The sequence below is a fragment of the Vanessa tameamea genome, chromosome 25, assembly GCF_037043105.1.
Source record: "Vanessa tameamea isolate UH-Manoa-2023 chromosome 25, ilVanTame1 primary haplotype, whole genome shotgun sequence".
Classification (NCBI taxonomy): Eukaryota; Metazoa; Arthropoda; class Insecta; order Lepidoptera; family Nymphalidae; genus Vanessa; species Vanessa tameamea.
In genome coordinates, this window is record NC_087333.1 from 891,493 (window position 1) to 918,500 (window position 27,008).

Below are 27,008 nucleotides of genomic sequence, written 5' to 3' on the forward strand. Positions count from 1 at the left end.
GGCGATTGTAGATATTACCTATTTTATAAAACGTACCCTTGGGATTCAAGCTTGCTTCGTGTTAAACTTCATCAAATTCACTTCAGTAATGTGATTTTTACATTGATAGATCAGATATAATTAGAAAAACGACATTAATTGTTTTTTTATTTATTTATGCTTTATTGCACCAACACTTAATACTGCATTAAGGATTAACATTTAAAAGTTGCATGAATGCAACAGGCGGCCTTATCGCTAAAACAGCGATATCTTTTCCAGGCAACCTTTGGGCAGAGGACTGGTTTTAAAACAAATTTGGGAAGGGGTACAATAATAACATAAAATAACATAACATAAACAGCCTGTAAATTTCCCTCTGCTGGGCTAAGGCCTCCTCTCAATGCGGGTTGGTGGAATACACATGTGGCAGAATTAGACACATGCAGGTTTCCTCACTATGTTTTCCTTCACCATCGAGCATGAGATGAATTATAAACACAAACTAAGCACATGAAAATTCAGTGGTGCTTGCCTGGGTTTGAACCCGAAATAATCGGTTAAGATGCTCGCGTTCTAACCACTGGGCCATCTCGGCTCAACAATAATACGTACATTATATACAGTAAGAAATATTAACCTTTTTTATGTCCCTTGAGCCTGCAATGATAGCCTGGCTCACTCACACTTCTTACCAGAACACAGCAATAATAAGAATTGCAGTTTCACGGTAGAATCTAGACTGGCTTGTACAAAGACAAAATAATGTCCATTATGATGACCCCGCCATTTTTGAATTTCTATTAAAAAAATATGTGCTGAAATGTGCCCAGTATGTGCTATGATGTGCCGCTTGAAAAAAAAATTTACTCAAAAAATATCATTTTTATGAGGAGGTCTTTTTTTTCAAGTCCGGTTAGAACCGCTACTTTACTTTATCGCATTTATTAAAATTGTGCCGTAATGTGCTCGACATGTGCTGTCATGAGCAGAGGTAAAAAAAAAATTTTTTTTCAATTTTACAAGTAAAAAACAAAATTGACTATTTTTTTTTAAGTCAACGTTTTCGAAAGAGAATAGATGTGCCAATGTGTCATAAAAAAAACGGTGACGTCATGTACTGTGTGATCTTGGCTGTAGATTAGATTTAAGGTAGACATACAATTACATATGTATGATTTAACGCACGAGTCATTTCTATATTAACTTTCTAAAATTTGCAAAATTTAGGCTCGGCTTTGACATATCGCTAAAAAATAAGCAGTCAGATTAAATGACATACCGTCACGTTTAAGTGATAGCAAGATTCCATTGTAAAGGGGCGTTTACATTCGTAGAGGTTTTTTCGATTTGAGCAATTTGTCCATTGGCTTTGCTGGCATTTTGCGACAGTGAACGCAGTATTAAACTCAGTTAGTCAACCTAGCATATAATATAACCTTATAGAGACCCCAGGCAGGCACCACTGAATTTTCATGTGCTTAATTTGTGTTTATAATTCATCTCGTGCTCGGCGGTGAAGGAAAACATCGTGAGGAAACCTGCATGTGTCTAATTTCAACGAAATTCTGCCACATGTGTATTCCGCCAACCCGCATTGGAGCAGCGTGGGGGCATATGCTCCAAACCTTCTCCTCAAAGGGAGAGGAGGCCTTTAGCCCAGCAGTGGGAAATTTACAGGCTGCTAATGCTAATTATAGAGACCATTTTTTACAATAGGCATGCCAGCCAATTCTACTTATTTGTAAAGATTTAAAGAATCAAAAGCTTTGTCGGTTCTGAGGCACGAGACTGTAAGAATTGCCTTCAACTTCAAAACTGCTGCTAAAAGTCTCTCGACCAACACAACCCACACTTTCTTTACAAACATACAGGTTTCCTCCTCCTACAGTTTTCAAAGAAGTGTTTATAACAACTTAAACGATATTTTTATTAAAGAATAAAATATATGTTATTTAAAAAAAAAACTTTTCAAATCATTCTAATTTTATTTAACTAGTCAATTTAAGTAGGTAGGTTTTCTCTTAATCTTAATGACAATTAAACGTTAAGATACCGGAGCGGATAAGTTTTTACCAAGAATAATTGCAAACAATTCGCAATATCTATTACTAGAGTCCGCCCGCGGCGTCACCCATTTTTGGTAAAGTAAGGAAATTTAATGTCCCAATGCTGAGCATAGGCCTCCTCCCTTTAAGGTTTGGAACTTATTCTGTATTTTAAATTATTTTTTAAATTAATATGTGATTCCGGTGTTTAAAAGCCACAGTTCAAAATATTGGCCCTAAACTATTACGAGTATAAGTTTAAATACTTAAACCTGACTACGTTAACATTGATTTAGGTTTTGTAAGTTTTAGCTTATTATCGAGTTATTTTAAGTAAAGCGGCAAACAAGAGCTTACGCTGATTAAGGCCTTTCATTTGATACCCCACACGGCTAATACTATATATATATAAAATCCACCACCTTGTGTCCTCTAGATTGCGTAATATTGATTTTTGAGTGACGTCACAAAGTCTTTAACTTTAAACATACAAAATCAAAATCAAAATATACTTTATTCGAGTAGGCTTTTACAAGCACTTTTGAAACGTCATTTAACAAACTATTTAAAGTAAAGATACCCCCGGTTCGAAATGTAGATTCTACCGAGAAGAACCGGCAAGAAACTCAGTAGTTATTTTTTTTCAACATCTAAAAATACAGTCATGTTAATTAAATGCAATTATATATGTATGTTATGTCTCCTGCCTGGAAGTAACAAGTATTAATATTAATGATATATATTAATATGCCTTCTTTACCAATGTATTTTTTACAAATGAATCTATGAAACGGCAAAGTAAAAAATGTTTGCTGCATTTTATTATAGAAACGGAATACATTACGTCTAAACGCATAACTTTCCGTATTCGAATAAAAATTAAATATTATTTTAACTTATAACAAAGTAAACGCTTCCGACAAATAATAAAAAGCAATAATATGCAAAAAAACATAAAATACGGTTTCTCATGTTCGCAAACCAAGGTGACAACTTCGTCCAATCAGAGCGTGCAGATGTTATGACGTCACGAATATCGACTCGTGCGCAACGTGACCAGACAACACACAGTTTATTATGTGACAATTCATTATAAATTATTATAATAGATATCGAACGAGCGTTCAGTAAACGTAGGCTTCACCAAAAAATTATACTACAAAGTTTAAGTTGTCTCAAATTTTTGCTTTTGAAAGTTTTTTTTTTTTTATTTATGTTATGTGGTAACATTATACGTTGTATTTATTGTATGATAATATTTAGCCAAACACTTTCTCTGAAACATAATTAATATAATGGTACAAACATGTCAAAATATTCAAATGTTTCTTGTGTGATGCGCGTTCAAAACACCGTTCTTTGTAAGACATGTAAATAAATAAATATCAAACACCATTACATCCTATCTATCAATTGGTGATACGCCTATGGCTTTTTACAAGCCCGTCTAGGGTTTGGCGTAAGGCGTCTGGCTAGTTACCACCGAACTGATATTCTACCGCCAACCTAAAAAAAATACTTGTAATAGTATTATTATGTTCCAGTTTGAAGGGTGAGTGAGCCAGTGTAACTACAGGCACAAGGGATATAATATTTTGCTTCAAAAGTTGCTGCGGCATTGACTATTTAACAAATTGTTAATATTTTATACAGTATATTTCTTACGGTGGTGACCGTACCGTAGGTATTTTATGGAATAGGTGGCAAACGAGCAGAAGGCTTACCTGATAGAAAGTGACTGCCACCGTCCATGCACATCTGCAACAGCAAGGGACTTCCAGGTGCGTTGTCGATCTTTAAGCTATTCGTTTCGTCAACTAAAAGAACCCGGAAATATACCAAAGTATTTAAAATTGGAATAAAAAATGTAAGTAAACACTGTTTCACACTTTTTGTCTGTACTCATTATTCTGATTACAAAGTTAATTGTTGTTATAGCAAATAGTTTTTTTTTATACCTATTAAACCTCTTTTATGTAAATCTTATTGCTAGCGCTCGTGTTTATTACAAACATGAATTTTCTTGTTTTATGTTTTTGAAGTTATACCTATAGAACTTATTCCTTCGTAATTTGAATAGAAACGAACCGTAACGTCCTAGTCGTTAAAAAACTTAGATCATTAATAAAAATATCGGGTTCAAACCCGGGCGTGTATTATTTTATGTGGTTAGTATGTGTTTATAACTTATCTCCTCCTTCTCATTTATCTCAATTTAGTTAATATTTTGAGCACAACGTCGCAGGACTTTGATAAATTTCAAGTCAATCGAACCTAAAGTTTAAAAGAATGACATTTCGCTCATTAACATATATAGAGTTGTGCTGATAGTCCAGTCAATAAAGCTCAAAATCCCACGGTAAGTTATTTTACCTTACTAAACAAACCCACAAAATTTCGCCGAGTTAAGAATTTGTTAGAGATTTTGGGCTTAATTGACTGGACCATGAGCGGTTAAGGAAAACACCGTGAGTTGATCTGAAGGATGCAATTCTCACACATGTGTATCAATTAACTCGCAATTCTGTAGATTGACTGGTGAAATAAAATCATTTTCCTTAAAATTGGAGGCAAAGGCGGAGCAAGACCAAAATATTAGTTGTGCAAGAAAAAGATTACCAGGCCCTTTTGTGGTGCGAGAGACACCACCACTAAAACTTTTTATTTCGAATTTAAAGAAAGAAGTTTTCTAAATCATTTATTGTTTTTATATAAAAATGCATCTTTCTATCTCTTACAGATCTGAAAAGAACTGGCCTAAGAAACGCAAAGCGTTCTTGTTTTCAACGCATTTTATCCTAAACCAAGGAAGTGCGGGAGCCCTGTAAACGCGAACCATAGCCCACGTCGCTCATGCGATTACGATGCAATTGAGACGAGCCATTTTTCCAGAAGTAGGAATCACCTTCTGATATATAATATAGCTAAAATATAAAGTATTTAAAGACGTCATTATCGATAATAATCATCGTACAACCACGGGATATAATTAATATACAAGATTCATAAGATGTTTATGTCACTTTTTCCTTTAAAATAATATTATAGTTCATATAACTGATTCTCGTTGTAGTTGTTAATAAATAAAACAATTATATGTATTTAAAACTTGAGAACATCTTAGCCTTTTCTATACTGTAATATGCATGTATTATACATATAAAGATTCTCTAAAATCACTCTGTTTATTGACGAAAACCAACTTTGAATCCATTGCGTAATTTAAAAGATCTAAGCAGCCAGCGGGAAGCAACTTTAGTTTTATTAAGTAGAGATATTGTAAGATGTGTGTCATAGTTTTATCTATTTGTTTAACGTCGGAAAAATCTTTAGTTCATAGACATTGGCATAAATTCGCCACCATTTGTAACTACTAAACTTTTCAAAAAAAACACAGCAATATGGTTACTTTTAATATTTTTACAAATTAAACCGTACAAAACGTTGCGACACAGTTCGTCTTGAACTTTCGATCCTGGGATATCGTGCGCATCTAGTATAGTCTGCCATCTTTGAGTGAACGAACGCCACTCTCAGTCAGAGCGATAATACGAAGCTTCGTATTAATAATTCACCATTGCACAAACAAAAAAAAATCAATAAACACAAAAGAACACCTACTTTATTAAAATAATACAATCAAAGTATGTGTGTGTCCTGTGTCCAAAACTCTATTAGGCTTGTCTGGTAGAGCGACATCTGACATTTACTTTTAGATTCTAACTTTTCTTATATTATAAATGTTAAAGTTAGTCTGTTTGTAACGTCTTAACAAACGCGTCAAACGCGTTACCAGGAATACAGAAAATCACGAGGAATATATGCATACCGCCTTTTGGCAACAATGTCTTTCGTCTTTCACTCAAACAAAATACTTTATATGAAGGTATCTCGTAAAAAAATAAATTTACCTTTTGTAATACAAATTTTGAAGAAAATTGAAATTGTGAAATTAAGAACATTATTATACATATTAAAATAAATATATATTAGATTTAATTAATCTTAATATATAATTCTTTGGAAGAGTGTGTGTGACATGAAATTCCTAAAAAACAGGACGGATTTAATTTATGTTGATGTGTGTTTGAGTGACTTCCTGCATGGTTAAGACTGTACCCGGTAGTTAGAACTGGGGTCGGCTTTAACAAAAATAAAACCTAATTTCTCCAGCACGAAATAAAATGTCTACCTAGTATAATATTAAAATCTGGGACAAGATTTACAGTACCATCATAGGAAATGAAAAATTTGCCAAATGATAAAAAAATACACGTAGGTAAACAGTATACCTACGTGACAGAAGTGACACCTTGCGATAGAAAAGTTGAACTCAAATTTGACCTGCAAGTTTTACTCTCATCAGATACTGATCGATAGACGTTGCCAGTGTGTGAGAAAATTTAAAAAAAGGGGGTAACAATCGCGACAAAAGAAACAGCATCAAAAATATACTTTATTCAAGTATCTATTGTTATTTTACAGGATTTTGTTAAATTTATATCTACCATTGGTTCAGAAAGCTGTCTCTACAGGGAAAAACTAGAAGGGAATTCAGTAGTTACTCCGAAATTCGAGAACAATCATTATTGTCATGTTTTTGGGACAATATTGCTCAAAGTCTTCTCGTCAAGGCTTTGCTTTATCTCTGTAACTGTCATGGCCTACCCATTAGTCGTCGTCTCACGTATGACTATGAGACATTGACTGACTTTCATCCAAAATCGTGTCTTCAATTTGTAGAGATAAAAACTATCTATTGCGAAGTTTTTATATGCCAGGATAAATTGTATTTTGAAGTAATAAGATGGCATCAGGTCGACAAGTTTAAGGGCAAGATAGTCAAACATAATTTTCGAATTGTTTTTTAGCTTCTCTAATAACTTATTGAGAGAAGTCAAAAGGCTCAAAGGCCGTCTTGTTCCTTTATAGTTAAGTGTACTCCTTGTGTCATATTATAATTTGTGTAATGTACAATAACGGACATTAGCACCGTAAAATAATTAACCACTCCTTACATCGCCAATTCACCACCAACCGCGGGAACGAGGAAGGATGTTATGTCCATTGTGCCTGTTCTTACATTGGCATACTCACGGATCAAACCGGAACACAACAATACTAAGTATTGCAGCTTGGCGGTTATATATGTATATATGAAAATAAGAATAAGAAAATGTTTATTCAGGGCGAACATACATTGCAAACATAAATAATAAAAAAAATAAAAATACAAAAAAATAAAAACTATAGGAAATGAAACATTAACTAATGACTATAAGAAAACAACAGAAAAAAAAATTAAAAAAGAAAAAAAAACTCAACAAATTTATGTAAATAAACAAACAAAATCTTAACTTATGATGTCTGTAATCGTGATGTGTCCTGAAAAGGCGTACCATTCAGCATAAGATAAATGGGTGGTTCCAAGATAGGCTTGCACAATGCCCTACCACCAAGTATTTAAAACAACAACAATTACTATAAATTGCAACTTCTTGGTTAAGTTAAATAAATTAACCCAAAACACAACGAAACTTTTTGGGGCCACAATTATACTTTTACGGCAACATGGGTAATTTACATTTTGATAATAAAAATCTATTTATCTTGGCTGAGGACGAATTTACAAATAGATGAAATTATACGGGTATTGATAAAAAATAGTGTCGGTAACATGATTCGGCGTTATACATAGTGAAAATGTTGTCATCCTGACTGATTTTGTTCAAGGCGGTCAGAATCAAAGGAGACCAGTAAACTACACAGGACATATTATAGGGCACAAGTGTGTGCACAAACACTCTCTATTCCCTCATTCTCATATTCCAATGGGACGGCAAATCCAAAACGACCGGAAAGATTTCATCTGCAGGACCAACTGATTTACGTGCTTTCTGCAGCAAGGGAGTTTACACACTTCCAATTTCCAGACTCCGGGTTGTCTCCGGGATAACTTTTTATTATCCTACCTAGGATCCGTGGATAACTAGACTGAGACTGTCAATATATATAATAGACTAGATAAAGAAATGAACATTGGTTAATCTTTGAAAACATAATAGTAAACAAAACAACATGAACAAACACTATAAACACACGACCTTGTCGTTTTTAAACCGATTGACTGATGCCTGAAACATTAAAAGGTTTAGTCAGAACAGTCGATGTGACATCGTTCTAAATACGTATTAATGATAATGCAATAGACCTGGATTCTTACTAATGCGTATTGTACCAACATCACGAACAAGCTATTCTCTTTCAAATACAAACGGAATTAGTCGTGACATTACACAATCGTATTCCCTATTATCATCACCATTAACAATACCTACATCTAAATATTTCACAATACTTTAAGTTATTCTTGAAATGCGATAAGTTTTAAAACTAGTTAAAAGCTAGAGATGAGTCCGTTACGTCAATCGTTACAAACTTTTGTTTCACTTCAAGCTGTTAGTGTGGGGGTCAAATTTTGCAACTGAATTTTAAACCAGTCCCAGCTGTCATCAACCAATTGAAATCAACTTTTGTTTTATATTTTACACTGGTGGCAGTGTGTTAGTATACTAAATTTTGTAACTTCAAGTATTTTAGTAACGATATCAAAATAAATAGTTCTTTTGAAAATGTTTCTTATTTGAGTACTAACTTAAATTATAAATCTTTTTAAAATTTCCTGAAATTCCGTATGATTATAGGAATGTACTCTGCTAGCCTAATATTGTTCGATTCATGTCGTAAATGTATAAATTATATACCTATCAACATATGTCCTATTTTAGAACATAATTTGCTGTAATTTGTTATTTTATAATGATGTATAATATCACTTAGCATTAAGGCTTTGTGCAAGCCAGGGTAAGTACCACCTACTCAGCATCTGTTTAGGTTTGAAGGTTGAGTGAGGCAGTGTAACTACTTTGGGGTACATGTCAGTCACCTCCTCGTGGTGTACCCTGGGCAACGGGGCCGGCTTGAGCTTGCTCGTCGGCCACGGCTAAGACTGGCGGGAGGGATGCCGCGGGGCTGCTCCTGGTACGTCCCTGATCGGCTTCAGGGCGGACCATGTGAGTGGCCTCGTTGGCTAGGAGGGAGTGGGAGGGCTTGCTACTCGAGCCTCCCAGGTGTTTTATACCGGCAGTCAGCGGCGGAGCCTACCATCTTATCCGCCGCAGGGCGTCAGCTTCGTTGACGCCCAGTCTCCAGTGGCGGACTCGGAGGAGTTCGCCACATTCCCACGTGGAGGATGAGGGGGAAGGCGCGAACTAGGCGCGCTTTCCATGAATATTCAGCCGCTGGTGGGGTCGCGGTTGCATGCCCTTGGCGATCCCGTGGCCTCACCACTCGGCGGCATGGTGGAAACCCGAGGATGGTTTTAGTGGGTAGGACAGGGCATTAGCATTAGCGTGCTCTGGCACGTGGCATTTGATCCCGGTTGAGTCCCACATACCCGTCCCGGTCCCCCGACCGGGCGGCATGCGTAAATGCATTTCCTTCTCGTCACACAACAACACAACAACACAACACGTCACACAAGAGACATAATATCTTAGCTTCCAATTCCGATCGATTGTGTAAGGAATGGTTAATATTTCTTACAGCGCCAATGTCTATAGATGTTGGTGACTGCTACCTATCAGGTGGCCCATTCGCCCGTCCACCTACTTATGTAAAAAAAGAATGTCGTATAATTCTAAAAAAAAAGTTAAAATTTCAAATATGCCGTCGTATAGAATAGTTAAGCAGCACAGTTTGCCCTTGCTTGTCTTTTAAGATAACTGTTTACATGGTGAGTAAGATAATTGTTTTTCCTATTCTTTTCATTTTAGTAACAAGACAAGTGTCACCTTCGGTCATAGATTGATACTGTATAGTATATTGCACCCCTAACAGCATCATACAAAAAAAAAATCTAAGATTTTATGTCATATGTACTACTAAATACAATAACTCAACTGTCAAAATAAAATATGATTTGACGGCAGAATAAATGATAACTAATTAGTAGCCATCCAGACAGGGAAATCCCCACCAGTAAAATAACGTGATCAGTTTAAGTTGACGAACGTGAACATAGTCACAGGTACAACGTCACACCTTAAACGCAAAATGGCTGATAAGATCGGTTTTAAGTTTCAACTTCAGACTGACGGGTACACCTGTAATCGAAGGTCATGAGTTGAAAGTCGTTCTACATTTACCGGTAATTGCTTGGAACCGTACCGTTTTCGTTCACTCTTAATGGAGTCATGCTTCACCTAAATTAGAACCAAAACAACAATTGTTCTGAATCCATCTTTGTATAGAACGGCCATTAAAGGAATTTTGTTGTATATGGCTATGAATTATCTGTGCACGTAACGTAGCGGGACCTTATTTGTACTCAAAGCGTTTTTTTGTGTTTTTTTTTCAATCGTGGTTTTTAATAAAGATTCGTTACACATATCAAGACACGAGTTCTTTAAATGATAGTTTTGTTTCATTAGTAGAGACGATAATATTTTTTGACAATATGACGTCGTCCTATCAGCTGCCATTTTCAGCAACATATACTCGTTTAAGTATTATATTATACATTCAATACTTTCCATGAGTGTACATTTTCAAATTGCTACTACGTGGAATCCTATTGCCGAAGGTTGTCTGATTATGATTACGACGCTTTTATGCGATAACATAGCTTCTGTATGTACATCTTCCATAGCCTTATATTAAAAACACGGGGGTATATACTCCGTCACTCTCATTTTTCGATGGAAAACGATTTGAGGAAGTTAAGATCTTTACTAAACAACTTTATTGGTCGACCCCTAAATAAATGTTGGACAACATCACATACATTACTCTGATCCCAATGTAAGTAGCAAAAGCACTTGTGTTATGGAAAATCAGAAGTAACGACGGTACCACATACACCCAGACCCAAGACAACATAGAAAACTAATGAACTTTTTCTACATCGGCTCGGGAATCGAACCCGGGACCTCGGAGTGGCGTACTCAAGAAAGCCGGTGTACACACTACTCGACCACGGAGGTCGTCAAAACCCCTGGATTTAGAATATTCCTCGTTCACGCTTGCGAACTAGGGTTTGATGTTTATAATTAATTAATTAGATCTTGGGACATACGTTAGTCAGTAGACTAATGATGGAGTTATATTTATTGTATTATATGTGTTCCAGTTTGAACTAGTTTTAACCGGCAACACGGACACTTTTAGCTCTTTCATTTATATTTACAGGGGTTTTTTGTTAATAAGTACACTTAATATTAACAGCATTATAAATATTAATAACTAGTGTTCTATGTTGTTAGAACAATTATTAACTATTACGAAGTCTATTACGCAGATTGAAAAGTTTATGTTAAATCCACATTCACAAATTCCACGCGTTTTTCAAAGACAATCACTTTCTTTCATCAAACGCAAATTTCAATACAAGATTATAATTGCAAATCAATTATAACAATCAGACACACTAATTTACGATTGTTTATGGTTGAGTTTGTTAAATATTTAAAGTATCAACGAATACATAAAGTCAATAAATAAAAAAAATACTTTGTTATTTATGGTTTTTGCCGTGACCAATCAACTGTGGGAGGATAAACGAAGGTGACATTGAGTGCTGAAACATATATGCAAATTTTTGGTTAGTTTAAGGTCGAGACATATTAAATACATACTAACGTCTTTTTGAAGCATATTTAGAATAAATAAAAAAACTTTGCGCACATTATCTATTTTAACATAGCAAATATTCCAGATAAAAAATAGTAATTCCACTAATCTCTTGCAGACAACTTTTAATAAGAATTTAAAACAAGAGATGAGACCCTAGCCTATTTAGTACTTCGCCTTCCTAAATTTTTTTTTAGGTTAGGTAGCCGAACCTGCAAATGAAATTCTTGATAAACGTTGGCACCGTAAGAAATATTACCCATTCTTTACATCACCAATTATTATAATTATATAAAAACTTGTTTATTTAACCTATATTTTTTAATTCTGATCGCAAATCTTATATTCCTCTATGAAATACCAGGCAACACTACATGACTCTTTTTAGAGTTGTCAACTTCTATTTCTTAAGGCCCTAACAGGTATGTAAGATCTTGTTCTTAAATGATCCCTGGCCTTATGCGTGTGTGTGTGTCTTTGAGTATTAAGTGATTTAATATTCGTAACATCTGAGTCATTTTCCTTAAAACAATAATGGATAAAACCTTCAAGTTTTAATTATGAAACAATTCAGAGGATATAGGTATTACGTGAGTGTTTTTCTTATGAATTTGTGACCAGTCAGTGTAGGTTGATGTTAAAGGTGACATTGAGATTAACGCCTCCATGACTTGGTTAATTCGTATTTGAGTAAAGTTCGTAAAGTTTTTAATGGAGAACACATTAAGTTGGCTGGTTTCATTAACTAAAATAAATTGTACATCCAAGCTATTGGTATTCTTGGTATTTTTTATTTGAATAGCTTTCAATTTTGAATAATTTTAATAACTCTGTATAGGTTACTTGGACTTGTGAGGTATCTCTCAAGTCCAAGTAACGAACTTTAAGGTTTCGTACATTCATTAAAAAAAGAATGCCATATATTGTCAATCTCCTGTCCCTCAGTTCGTCTGATCTAATCTAATTGTTTTAAGTTTTACCTGTCCTACTTATACGTCTATTTTAAAAATATGTAGCAGAATTTTAAAGACGATGACGTCATTTTTATTATCTGAAGGAGGTGACGGGACCCGACAAGATATGCTTCCGATAGCTTTGGCCCTTTTATTGATTGACTATTAAAAATATAAAAACGACGAAAGGAACAATATCTTCAGCCGATATAGATCTGTCGGGAACTGTCAGAATTCTAGTTCAGACCACACGAATAATGCCGTAGGCATTGCACTACTCACAATGGAATATAATCTAAAACCTGTTCTAACTGTTTAACAATGAAAAAAATCAATTACTCTCTCTTTAAATACTGTTACCAATATATATCTACTTATTATCTACCTTCGATCATTTTTGAACCGCAATTTATAATAGTTTAAATAAGGGAACAAAAAATCGACAAATCATTTTGCTGTATTTGAAGATGTTCATTCGTTTTTTGTGAAGCGCGAGCGCAGGTGGCGCGTAGGTTGGTAGTCAACTGTGACATGACGTCATATTTGGAGGCTGTATTCAGTTATTTTCCTGAGGCTTTTCCGGTTTAAATTTAACCTATGTTAAGATTAAATAAATCTTCAGCCCATACTTGTTGTGCTAAAGGGTTTGGCAAGTTTTTGGAACCAAATTTCCTAAAAGTATCTCTATCGTCGTCGAACGCTTTATAACCTATATGTCAATTATAATGTTATTTCTTATTTTAGTCATTATAATGTTATTTAAAGAATTTAAAGCATTTAATGTTAGATTGATTGATACTTTTTTTTTATTAAAAATGTTTGCGCTGACTATACGTTTTCGCGTTGCTAGTGACTGGCTTATGGGGCTATAGAGCCTAGGTTCTGGAAATTCCAGGTCAAGCCAATAAACCTTATTGGGATTTTCTTGTCGACGATATCTCAAGCCCGGAGCTTAAAATTGTGCCATGGAAAGCACGTAATGTTGTTGATCCTCAGTCCAGTCGTTTTGATTTGCTATTCCATTGGATTATGGTGAAGTAGTCTTGCACGAACGACGATGATATGTCTAAGCAAATACTTATCTTGTGCAAATCGTTCCCGTATATTTACCACGCCCTGATTCTGAACGTTAGAGATAGGTTTTTGGTAAGTTTACAAAAGCACATTATGAACATTATGAAATACATATATAACTTTCGCAAGAAATCCTGCTATGATAGATCAACCAGTATACAATTAACGTCACATCACAGCTTGATCGTGCCTTTGAATGTCTTATTTCATACACACAGACAGACTCAGAAACTTTATAAACGATTTAAAAATATCCTACTTCATTACTAATATTATAATTGCGAAAGTGATTTTGTATGTTTGTTACGCCATATCTTCAGTACACAAACGATCTTCATGAAATTTCGCATAAACCTCGCCAGAAGAAGTAAAAAAGACATAAAATACCCAACACTTTAATAAGCCCCCCATTCCTTACACGCAGGCGAATATGCAGGCGGAATCTTGCAAAATATATTCATAAAGCATCGCCTTGGAAGAATTGTTGTAATATCTTGAGTGGTGAACATGGGGTTATGTGTAGTCCGCCAATTACATTGGCTCAGTAACCCTTGACCCCAGTAATAATATATGTACTATACAGTATGAGCCAGGATAGTTGATAGTTGAGTCGATGTTGAAATATATTTATTAATATTAAAGGTTAGATGTTTCTTTTATTTTTGTCTATTACAAGATTGTACTGATTATCCAAAAAAAATATAATAGACATTTTAAATAAAATGTCATTGATTCCCTTCTGGCCTTTTAATCAGATGTAGTTTATAATTAAAGAGAGATTCAGTCTTGATATTTTAAGTCGGATGTGATTAATATTATTAAAAAATATAGACTCAAAATTAAATATCTCTAGTTCTTGTAACACTGTTCGAATTCTAATTAACTAAGCGCTCATTGGTCACCTATTGCGACATCAGATGCATCGACCAATCACGAATGACAAATGATTAAATCTAGCGTTTCAGATTTGATCTGTTCTGAAATAAAAGAAAATAATTGTCAGAACTATTTTAATTTAAATCGATGTTCCAATATAAATTATATATGTATTATTATGGTAATCATAAGAGCCGACTAAGAGATTTCTTGTGCTTGGCGCAACATTAGATTTAGTGTGGAAAAATGAAAATTAATTCTAAATACAAATAAAACATACGAAAATTCAGTGCTTACTGTTTACCTGGTTAACTAACTACTGGTTCACCTCGGGTCGGGTTTATATTTGATACAAATCTTTTAGTAAGAGAACCTATGTATGAAGAGTATGTACTATTAAAAATGTTGGACTCGATAAAACAAACAATATTTAATTACATTTAAAATGTATAAATTTAAACTTATGTTGTAATCTTTGAGTGAGTTGATTTAACTTTGGAATACTTTCGTCACTTACACGTTTGTAATAAAAAAAAGAAATTAAATTATTGGATTTAAATTTACGAGCTCGTCGCGAGGTAAAATTGATAATAAAAAACATCAAACAGTTATATAATATTTGCATAGATTAAAAACTGAAGTAAGAGTTTTTAAACTGTTCCATAATATGCTTGAATTGCTATAATTATTTTACAGACATATATAATTTAAAGTAATATTTTAATTACATATTAAATATGTTAAATAAATATATAAGTATACACGAGTGACATTAAATAAATTTTAAATTGAGAAAACAAACTTTCAACAGACAAAAACAACACATTATTTTAATTATGAGTTTAATTGTATATGCGAAAGACATTTTTTTAATTAATTCCTGTGGAGTGTTACGTACTTTTCTCTTTTGTCAAATTATTTAGATGGTTACTAAATGTCTGTTAATTTGTAAGTTTGACATAACAATCTTCGTAACTTAAATTGTGACATAGTGTAAAAAGTATACGGTTTTGTAAACAAAACCTTTTTTGTTCAGTATCTAAAAGAAGTATTTTTAAAATAAGTTGTTACCTCTTTCTTTTTTTACCCCGCAAATCATCGTTTTTTCAATCCGCAATATTCGCATAAGATTTATGTGCTCTAACTACTGGGACATAGTAACGTAATATATCAACTAGAATAAACATATTTGATCACTTGCAACAGAAAATTATATTGCCACGTCGGTGTAGTTTCTAGATATAAGATCCCCGATCTTAAGGGTATTAAGCCTCAGGCCTGGCCAATAAAAGTTATGGAGTTTTCTGTCGAAATATTCTCAAAGGCAGCCCGGATTCTGCAGGTTGGAAGTTGTAACTATTTGTCGTTCGGATTTACCGTCCCATCGGATTAGAAGTGACGGAATAGTGATCGAAAGTGTGTTTGCGCTTACACATTGCCTTACAGAGTAGCCGCCGGCGCCGTGGCCGAAATCGGTCAGGACAACAAATTTTTTTTATTTGGTTTTTATTTGTGCCGAGAGGGCACAGATTACTTCGCCAATGTCACGTGCGAAAAAAAAAGTAACATGACAAAATGGTTCAGTGCCAATTTCTCCTATGATTGACAACAACAACTTTTTTTTTAAATTTAATGTAACTTTTGATAATTCTTTGATTATTTAAACGTCTAGGTATGGCTACGTAAGCTACCTATATTGTCAAAGCTGAGAACTCGTCGAAAAAATAGTGGGCTATAATTGGCTACTAAGTACATACTAGTAAAGTAACATGACGTTTGGCGCTTGTCAAACATAGCTGTCACGCACACAAAGATAATAAAGATGGCTCCATTTTCTATCAAAAATCAGGGTTCGGGACCACTCTGTGTGAATGTGGCCTTGATGAGGGTACCGTTGAACATATTTTCTTTGATTGCACCAGATTCCCTGTTTCACTGTATGATGTTCTTCCTCCTACTTTCCCTCGCCCTTTCAACATGTCCTGTATTTTGTCTTCTTCAGAAATCTCTATTATAACTATTTTATTTAAGTATATTGAAAGATATAACATTAAACTTTAAATAAGTTTAAGTACATATTATTTATATAAGTATATTTATGTAGGTAGTTTTATTATTTTATATCTTAGTTGGTGTTTGTGTTGATATACTGTGATGTCCTATTTGTTTTAGATCGTGATACTGGTCATTTGGCAGAACGAAAAAGTGCTGTTTTAAGCAACCACGTGTATTTTTCAACCCTGACACTGGCAGAATTGTCAACCTATTGACAGAAGCCATAAGCTTAATAAATAATAATAAAAAAAAGATGGCTCATTTGTTTTAATTCTTTTGTAGTGTGATCTATCTGGATATATAAATAATCGAAGTCTCCATTATTGTGTATTGAATAAATGTATCAGAGGTGTTTTAACGTGCACCGGTAGGAATTACATACACGAACATTCATGTAAGGAGATACATAGCACATGCATTCAAACATAACTCTATCGTATTACGGGTGTCCGTTGTCTGTGTTTGAACTATGTGAGAATTATATCTTTATCTATATATCTATAGTTTCTAATACTAATAAACTAAAACTTTTCTTCACTGCTGAGCATTATGAATTATTAACACAAATGATGTACTAAAAAACTATGCATATAGCACACCTGCTAAGAAACTTATAATTTCGTAATATTTTTATTCAGTAGCAAAAAATAAAAAACACTTTCCTTTAAAAAAATCTGAAAATAATGTCACCGATTTAATGGAAGTATCATTAAATATAATAATTAAATAAATCGACAATTATAAAAATCTTCAAGAGTACATAATTTTAAATGATTGACATTTTAAATTATGTACGAAATTATTACGATTCTTGAATCAGAATATTTTTCAAATTAATATGTTTTAAGGCACTGACCATTGTAATAGTACTCTTTATAAATAGTATGTAGGCAATACAGTTGTTAATTAAAACGACTACCTACAAGTAGTATAGTATAAGTATATTATTTTTATTAAATCTATAAAATCAAATTTTATTTTTTGTATCGTAAATATATTTTTAGTGTTCTAATAATACTATTAGAACAAAGGTTAACAAATTATTTATTTATTTCGTTCGTAAAACGTCTAACAAAAAAAAGACCTCAGCAAAAGTTGGCTGATCCTAGCTATGGGATACAGGATACTAAACCTAGACCAATCTTTTTTTGTTAAGATTAGCTTATATTATGAAAATTTGATTATTTCAAAATAAACAATTTATAGGGTATGACGTCAATCTGAGCAAATGAGGCAGAAACCCACAGATAACTTTCAATTCGTTCGGAAAGGTTAGAACGGCGAGAGTAGCGATTCGTATTGTGTAATTACAATCATTTATTGTACTACGGATATCAGTTTAAAAACAACAGAACCTTTTATACATACATTTATTATTATTAAAATATTTTCAAGTACGTAATGATTAAAAAAAAATGTCTACTCTAAAAACAGTGTCTTAATTATTATTATTTTTTGCAAATTAACCATGATTCTGATCTTTATTTAAATAATTATTTATTAGTACTTTAACAATGAATTAAGGTGTATGCCTAATTTTTTTTTAAAAAAACTTAGCCCTATTTATAACGACACATAAACAAATAACTTACCTTAAAACTTATCCGGCAATAAGAGTTCTAGGAAGAATAAAAAAACAAAAACACTCACAACGCACAAATATCTGAACTGAAATTTATATATTACACTAGAAAATAATAAAAACACTTAACTCGCAACCGGCTTAATGAAATCACTCAAAGGCACTTTACTTTAATGTGACATTATGAAGTTAACACAACACTATTGGCGCGCAGTTTGACAGTTACAAAAAAAGATGGCGGCAACCAGCGACCGTTCTCCTCAGTACCTCGAGGTCGACTAAATGATTTGAGTTTAAAATTCGCGAGTGAGAGAATGTTACGTAGTCTAAAAGCCTTAGCGAATAATTCCGAAGGAGGCCGCACTGCAAGGAAAACGACTCGGTGCTCGGTTTTTACTCGAATGTAGAGGAAAAGGTGCTGTGTTTAGACTTGATGATAGTAATGTCGGTTCGCTACTTGAGACGTTACAAGGCCCTTTATAATGACAATTATAACTTAATACATACATTAAGTATGATCTCGTTCTCTTAGTTCCTGATCAATGCTAAGTATATAATGGCAATTTATGCGTAATTACGTATTATCAGTAGGTGTAAAGTTTATATTTTCGAGAACAGGCGCTATGTTCACGTGATAATCACAAGTTTAATAAAGATCAGAGTTTGAATTCAAATATTAAATTATAGTTTCTTTTAAATGACTGCCTCCTTTTCAATTAGGTAAAATAGTTACCTTTTAGTTGAGACGTATATAATTTCGCTAAACCCACTCAGTAGAAAACATTTTAATTATAGACAGTTTTAAACACAACAAGCCCTTCGATTTTTTTTTAAAAGACCTTCTGGATCCTTTCTCCTTTGTTCCAATGCTTGGCCATCATTGGTAAGGCAACCACCATGCGTGGCGCCCGGGATTATTACACCCTTTGCACCCCTTAAAACCCATTAAGACAGACCAGATGATAGGAAAAATAAATTTGTCATCAATTCGCAAAAAATACACTTCAAAGGCTCCATAAACCATTTTTTCGAGCTTGCCTTTTGACCGATAGCAGGATTTACCCAGGTTGTTAAAATATTCTTTGCATAATTTTGTCGTAGTAATTGTAACAATAATTTTTCCTATAACGTCATAATCGCCGTAAATTTTTCGCTAGTCTTTCGATAATTGACTTAATGATATAACTTAACCAGTTTACAAAGTCACAATTCCCAATTCTAATAAAACATAAATCAAGGCGTGTGTCACGCAAACAATTCTAATAACAATTGTCCGGGTTATCTGTCATCTTGGACATTATTTAATAAGCCCTAGGCCAGAGGTTGTTATTCAGTCACGAAATGTTTTATTAATTTAACAATAAAGGTATTCCATTGTTATTTTGTTTTTATGGTGACGAGCTTAAGTCATTTGATGGTAAATGATCACATCTATAAACATTGATAAACTTAAAATTACAACTCGCTGAGTTTGTTAACTATTGCGTGGTTTTTTGTCGTGGATAAGATATGTCTTCGCGACCTAGTGTTAGATTTTTAGACAGTCAATAAGCAAGTGTATAATATGCATATTTGTGCATAACTACTACCACGTCTCTACCTCTAATATTTTATTCTAATCTTCTATCGAACTGTATCTTAGGTATATTTGTACGCTGGGTCTGTACTTTGTTCTTTGTTGGACTAAACAAGCTGATAATAAAGTGTTCTCATTATGAAGCTTTTGTTTATGATATAGGTAGGCGAACGGCCAAATGGGACATTTATTGATAAGTCGCCGGTGCCCAGGACGCGTAGTACACTAGAATACCCACTAAAAAACCAGCGGTATCCTCTTTGTCTCTCTGTCGGAAGGCAAGGGATCGCTTCGCATTAACGCCCTGACAGTCGGTTCACCTATGCTAATTCCCAGGGTTTGCAAGATTTGACCTAAACGAACTAACAAACGAATCACTTAGATTATTTATTTATTTTATTTTTATATTTTATGATATAGGTAAGCGGTGATAATGGCCCACTTCATAATAACACACCATCGCTCATAGACATTGGCGCCTTAAGATATATTAACCATTTCTCAAAACACCAATGTTTCACCAACGAACATGTTTTGTCCCCGATGCCTGTAATAATGTATAGTACCAGTACTATAATTATGTATACCACGCAAACAACCCAAAATTAAGTGCGTCTTTAATTAAAAATCAAAAAGTTATGGATAGAAAGGTCAAATGCAACGTATATTGGTAATAACGGATTGTATATTTTTAGTAACTACATTTTTTCCTTCTCCTGAAAAAAAAAAACTTATTGGTAGTCTCAAAATATACTTACTAGAAAAAGAAGACTCTTAAAAGGAGTTCTGAAGCGTCATTTCTTCATAAATTATATGAAAAGTTATCACAATGGTTTAGATTTTAGATTCTGACGAGAACAACAGACAACTCATTTAACAATTGAATTCTTATGTTTATACTTATTTGCAATTCTTATAATGATTACGAATGGAAAGAAATCCACGGAAAAATGCACATTAGATCATCATTCTATATTAGCCATTTGCTTTGCATATTATGTTATTTAAATATTAAAATGAAAATCATTTGCCAGTGTTAATAAGAAGTATTTATTGCATATAGAAATAAATAGACAACTTGAGGGAAACCTGTATCGGATAAAAATGCAGCATTAATATTAGTATTCACCAACATGTAATAAATAATATCTGTAAAATTTCTGTTCAAGAAGCGACGAGACATTTTGCCAGACAGTTGGATATTAGAGTAAACGTTAAAGTAACAATGTGAATAATTTTAATTAAATTTGTAAGATATGTCGAATTTTATCACCTGGGGTTTCCTGGCTATTTGATCTATTTGTTTTTACCTTGATATCCTGTACAGCAGCCTGAATTATTGTATGGTGTTTGAAATACATAGGTACATATCTGTTAGGAATATATCAATTCATTAGAAAGTAGTTAATACGTCTGTCTTAATCTTATTGTGTTTGATTAGTATCTATTATATTTGACAGTAAGCCCCAAGGCTACGTATGAATACGGTCTATGTTGGAATAATCTGTTATAATAATTATGTATGTATATTAAATAATAAGTTAAATAAGACATTGAATTATTAATAAATAAATATTAATTTGGGACAAGGAGTGTTGGTATGATGTTCTCATATTATCAGTGTTAAGATTGATTTTGGAGAGTAAATAAATATCAGGTTCTGTTAAGAATTTTATCATTGTCTATTAATGTCAAAAATGTAAAGCACTTTAAAAAAAAAACGTGTTCGGTGTCTCGTGATCTTAATATGACAGATATTAATGGTTGAGTTTATAGCAGCGGCGGCAGCCTTCGGCGCTATAGCAGCAGCAGCAGGCGGGTGCTGCACCTCCTTCGCGCCTTCGGTTTCCAAACCTCTAACATTATACAGCACATTGTTTCCCCAAGATAAGGGACGATATTAAATTAATATCGGTAAGGACTGATATTAATTGAATATAATACTTCATTTATTTAAATGTTTTTTGTTTTTATATTTGGTCAAAAATTAAGTACCTATTTTTTTCATAATTCGAATGAGAATCATGTACCGAGTATTCTCCTTAAATATTAATAGCAATTCACCAATCACTTATATATAATTATAATAATCTTGGAGTTAAAAAATAAAAGTACTAGCGACTAGCCCCGGCGAACGGGTTCAATTTATTAATAAAGAAAATTATACAGCGATGTAATTATTACCCTAGGAATAATGTAGCTTTATACTTGTGTTTTTTTTTTAGTATTGCATCATTAGTTTCAAAGATAGCCCCTTACATGCAAACAAACATTATCATGGTATACCTACTTCTTGCCCGCATCTTTGCTCGCGTTTTAGGGATAAGTTAGGTATAAAAAGTAAATCTTGTTTCCTTCCTTGGGGTTTCAGCTTACGTCATACCAAAATCCAGCAAAGATTTCAGTGGTTTGGCTATAAAAGAATATCAGACATACAGACATAGTTAAGTTCCCTTTCATAATATTAATATAGATATTATAATAGTAAAGATATATGTTCCTAGTGTAACAATAATGTTGCATTATAGATAAAGATATATTACCTAGAAATCTTTGTATTGCACAACATAGCAGATATATTAGCAAATCGCACGTATTACAAAAAACTAAGGTTTTTTTTATATTTACACATACTACGATTTGAATAGTCTTTAGCGAGCATCCGCAACAGGTCACTGGACCGCTAATATTAGTGTAAAATTATATATAATTATACATATTAATTTAAATAAGCTATATACATATAAGCGATATACCACTAACTGATAAACAACAGGTAACAGACCTTTGCAACTATACGTCCGATTGACTTGAAATTTAATTGCTTCTTTCGCGACGAATGGATTTTTGGAAACTTCAAGGGGAGGAAGTGGGAGTTATTTACTCACAACTTACGCATTATGTACGAAGTCAGGGGGGAAAACTAGTAGGAGACGGAGAAATATTTTTGTATAATTACTTTATTATTTGTACGTTTGAAAGCCATGTGGAATAAAATTTAGTTATTATATTAGGACGTGTTTTACAAGTAAGTACCAAAAAGTGATTTGATATGGTTAGTTGTGTGTCCTACCTGCATGTCATTTGTGTAGACTTGAAAAGACGGCAATCTACGACTTGGAGAAATATTTATACATCAAATATTTATACATTCGATATAGTCCGGTCAAAATAGACAAAAAAAAAATTGCTAAGATTTTGGAAAAAATCAATAACATTCTGACGTCTACCTGTCGACATTTGGGTATTTATGAATGTTGTCAAGAAAAGAGATAAATCGACATTGTATAATTAAAATAAATATTATATATTTTGTTAAATACTTCATTATCAGTTATATAAACACGTCGTATACGTAGGTATAGAGTGCGCCGTCCCGACATCATCTGAATTAAAAAATAACTATACTAACTTTGCAGCGCTAACTACCGGAGTCCAATTTAAGCCGACAATAAAAAAAATTATCTAAGGCGGTTCAACCGTTTAGGACTAGTTCAGTTATCTACACATGTACAAATGGTTTATATATTTAAAGTACTATGTATTTCATATTTATTTTTATTAGTCTAATATCAGTTAAATATAAACATTGCGTTGCCGGCCTTTGAGAAACGTATACGTTTTTTTGTTTTTAAATACGGTCAAATGTAAGAAGTTGGAACTGGGGAGCTCCCGCCCAGAGGTGAGGGCAGTACTTCATGAGTGGTCGAATTTGCGCCTTGTACAGTTTAAGGCGATGGGCCGACGTGAGGTACCTTCATGCCTTTATGAACACACCAATCATTTTAGATGCTAATTTGGCTTTACCTTCCAATTGACGGCGGAAATACATAGACTGTGATCTGCTATAAAGCAGGTGATCCAGTTGCATAATTTCCTGGGGTGTAAAAATAAATACGACATGAAGTTTTTGTACTCCTAGATAAATACAAAAAATACTTTTATTTAAATTTTAAAGATCATACATTTGTATTAGTAGCGCCATCTAGTAATGAACAGTCAAAACGTATCACAAACAATTTTGTTGTCAAGGGCGACATCTATTGAAAAATTATTTACCTAAGTTGTGTTTTTTACAAAGCTGTAAGTTAAGGGAAGAGCAAATTTGCGCATTATGCTACCGAGAATAAAAGTCATAAATATACATCAGACTAGTTTGAAAAGAGGAACATCTTCATATTGGCGGCTATATATTTGCGAGCCCCATTGAAATTCTCCAACGCACTAAACACTAGATATAAATGTAGTGTACAGCCGAAATGTGACATATTTGACCTATTTATATCGTAGAAATTTATTTTTAAACAATACAGTGTACAAATAAAAGCAATACAATAATAAAAAAATAGTTAACATAATGTCAAATTATATATATAGGTATTTAGTGTGACCTTTTACAGCTACTAGAGTGATTCCATATATTTTTTATTCTAAATTCAATTTAATAATAGTTTCGTAAGTAATAAATGAACGTGAAACCCCTTTTTAATATTATAACATGTTATTTACTATAGAGTTTATTTGAAATTATTAAATCGTTTTAAATATATCCTTGTTATTGTTAAAAATATATAAATAATTTCATTCATAAAAAATGTCATTTGTAAAATGCTGTTTCGAATCCACCGAAGGACATGATTTTCTAGATTCATTGGTACAAAAGTGCACTGATCCTGGATGTAAGTATCATATAAAAACAATCTATTTTTTCCTTTTTTTTAATTATTCTGTAATTAGATTAGCCGTGCCAATTGCATGTCGCTGACAAATATCTAAACCTACTATTCTTAATTAAATTTTGGCACGCGCAACTCTTCTTATTGATTGAATACCTACCTTTAACTAGTGCCGCCAAATTGGATATCCGGACTCATTTCCGGTTTCGTTCCGAAATGGATTGAAATTTAATACATATTTTTTAAAAGGTAAGTTTAATTATTTTATTTAGTACGAAAACAATAATCTATTATATTAAGCAAATAACGTAGTATAATTAAAAAAAAGTAGGTAAACCAAAATTAGTATTTATTAAATAATATTATCATTACCGTGTTGTAGATGCAAATTCAAAACGCTAGGATAGTGAAAAAAATGTTGATTTGTGTGAGTCAGACGTATTAAAGCTTATAAATTTGTTATTTGAGTCCTATAAGACTGTTTGGTTGAAGCAATATCATCATTTCACATATGGCACAAGGTAAGATATAATTTATTATGTTTATTACCTAATTAAACATAAAAACGTAAACTTACTTTTGTTGACATCTGTTTTGGTAGCGCCATTTTGATATTTGTCACTCAATAGCTGTCATTCGAACGCGTTTTTCTCTTCCGAAGCATAAAATAATCGTTAAATTAGATGTAAATCAATCGAAAATGAAATGTTTTTATGTAAAAAAGTGAACAATTATAACTATATATCATCGTGTGGTGTATGTTACTGTGATATTCATTCAAGTTCCGTGTAAAAAGTTGTGACATCAATATGACTACCACAACTGTACAAAATCCGACAAAAACTAACAATGCTGCACCAGCCAAAGCTCAGAAGAATTATGGAAAGATAGTGTTGACGTTACACAATTGCTTACTACCTGAATCTACTTTCAAAGAAACTCCGTCACAGGCCGATGGGTTGGACATCGAGACTGAGACTGACTTACGTATTCTCGGTTGTGAAATGATACAAACAGCCGGAATATTGTTAAAACTACCTCAAGTTGCTATGGCCACTGGTCAAATGTACTTACAAAGATTCTACTACTCAAAATCCTTTGTAAGATATCCAATGGAGACAACAGCCATGGGAAGCATTTATTTAGCGTCTAAGGTTGAAGAGAAACCTTGTAGAATACGTGACGTCATCAATGTGTTCCATCATATCAAACAAGTGAGAGCCCAGAAACCAATTACGCCATTGATAGTTGATCAAAATTATATTGAACTTAAAAATCAGGTTATTAAAGCTGAGCGGCGTATTTTAAAGGAATTAGGATTCTGTGTGCATGTAAAACACCCACACAAGCTTATTGTAGTCTATCTACAGCTATTACAGTACGAGAAGAATAAGCAGCTAATGCAAATGGCTTGGAATTACATGAATGATGCTTTAAGGACTGATGTCTTTATGAGATTTCCTCCAGAGACAATTGCTTGTGCCTGCATCTATTTAACATCTCGGAAAATTGGGTTGCCATTGCCCAACAATCCACACTGGTTCCTGCTATTTAAGGTGACAGAAGAGGACATAAGAGATGTTTGCCTCAAGATTTTACATCTTTACAAAAGATCTAAAGTCAATCCTGAAGAGTTAGATGGTAAGGTTGATGGATTAAGAAAGATTTATCAAGCAAACAAATATATACAGGCTCAAAAGGAACGTGAAGCGAAAATCGAAGAGAAAAAAGCTGAATCTCCTACGGCTTCTACATCAAAAGATTCCAAGCGTGATTCAAAGAAAGATAAATCTCCAAAAACCCCACCATTATCATCTAAGTACCATGGAAGTCACAAGAAAAGAGAACGAAGATCTCGTTCCCCTTATGATAGAAAACGGGATTATTCGAACAAACGCCATAAGTCTAGGTCTAGGGATAGAGAAGTGGATAGGTCAAGAGAGAGGAGATTGGATGATAAGAGGAGCCGTCTATCATCACGGAAGTATGATGATTACGATAGATCAAAAGCGAGAGACAGAGATGACAAAAGAAAACACTAAAATATAATTTTAAGACTTGAATAAATTACAATAAAGTATCTTTTCAATTGTACATAGCAGTTTTATTATTAAACTTGTGATGATTAATATCGAAATTAAAATATATGTTATTCTAGTATGCTTATGGAGGCTCTTTTTATCATCAATTAACAGAGTTACATTAAATGTTGAGCAATACCATTTAGTATTGAGAATTAAGATTCAACTGAGAAGAACTCTCAACAAACTGAGAAGTTATATTTTTCTTCCATTTTAATTAATAGGTATTTTAATAAATTTATATATCATTACTGAAAATCAACAAATAGTATTGCCATGTTTTATTATCAAATTTAAATTTATTGACTGGAAATGTTAAAGGTTTTTTTACTGTATTATTCTGCTTCTTTCTCAACAGACAAAAGTTAAGAATGATTTTGAGAACTACCTTTAAATATTAGCTATTATTGAAAAATAG

At 33.2% G+C, this 27,008-nt stretch overlaps 3 protein-coding genes across 4 annotated transcripts in view; 2 read left to right on the plus strand and 1 right to left on the minus strand.

Annotated features, from left to right (window-relative positions):
• Positions 1-18,555, minus strand: part of Blo (bloated) — a 90,748-nt gene extending 72,193 nt beyond the window's left edge. Inside the window, exon 1 of the mRNA XM_026638670.2 lies at positions 18,268-18,555. The gene's annotated coding sequence lies outside the window, so the exon portion shown is untranslated. The remainder of the gene's footprint in view (positions 1-18,267) is intronic.
• Positions 18,556-24,049: 5,494 nt separating this feature from the next.
• Positions 24,050-27,008, plus strand: part of Stma (stambha A) — a 32,471-nt gene continuing 29,512 nt past the window's right edge. Inside the window, exon 1 of one of the 2 annotated variants that reach the window (XM_026638688.2) lies at positions 24,050-24,512. In XM_026638688.2, coding sequence (XP_026494473.1) covers positions 24,428-24,512 — 85 coding nt within the window. In that variant the 5' untranslated portion in view covers positions 24,050-24,427. Of the gene's footprint in view, positions 24,513-24,877; positions 25,031-27,008 lie in introns of those variants that run through there. The other variant, XM_026638691.2, reaches the window with a different exon arrangement.
• On the plus strand, positions 25,080-26,603 carry LOC113399549 (cyclin-L1). The gene has a single exon (XM_026638695.2). It carries the CDS (start codon positions 25,319-25,321, stop codon positions 26,549-26,551), a length of 1,233 nt encoding a protein of 410 aa, XP_026494480.1. The 5' UTR covers positions 25,080-25,318; the 3' UTR covers positions 26,552-26,603.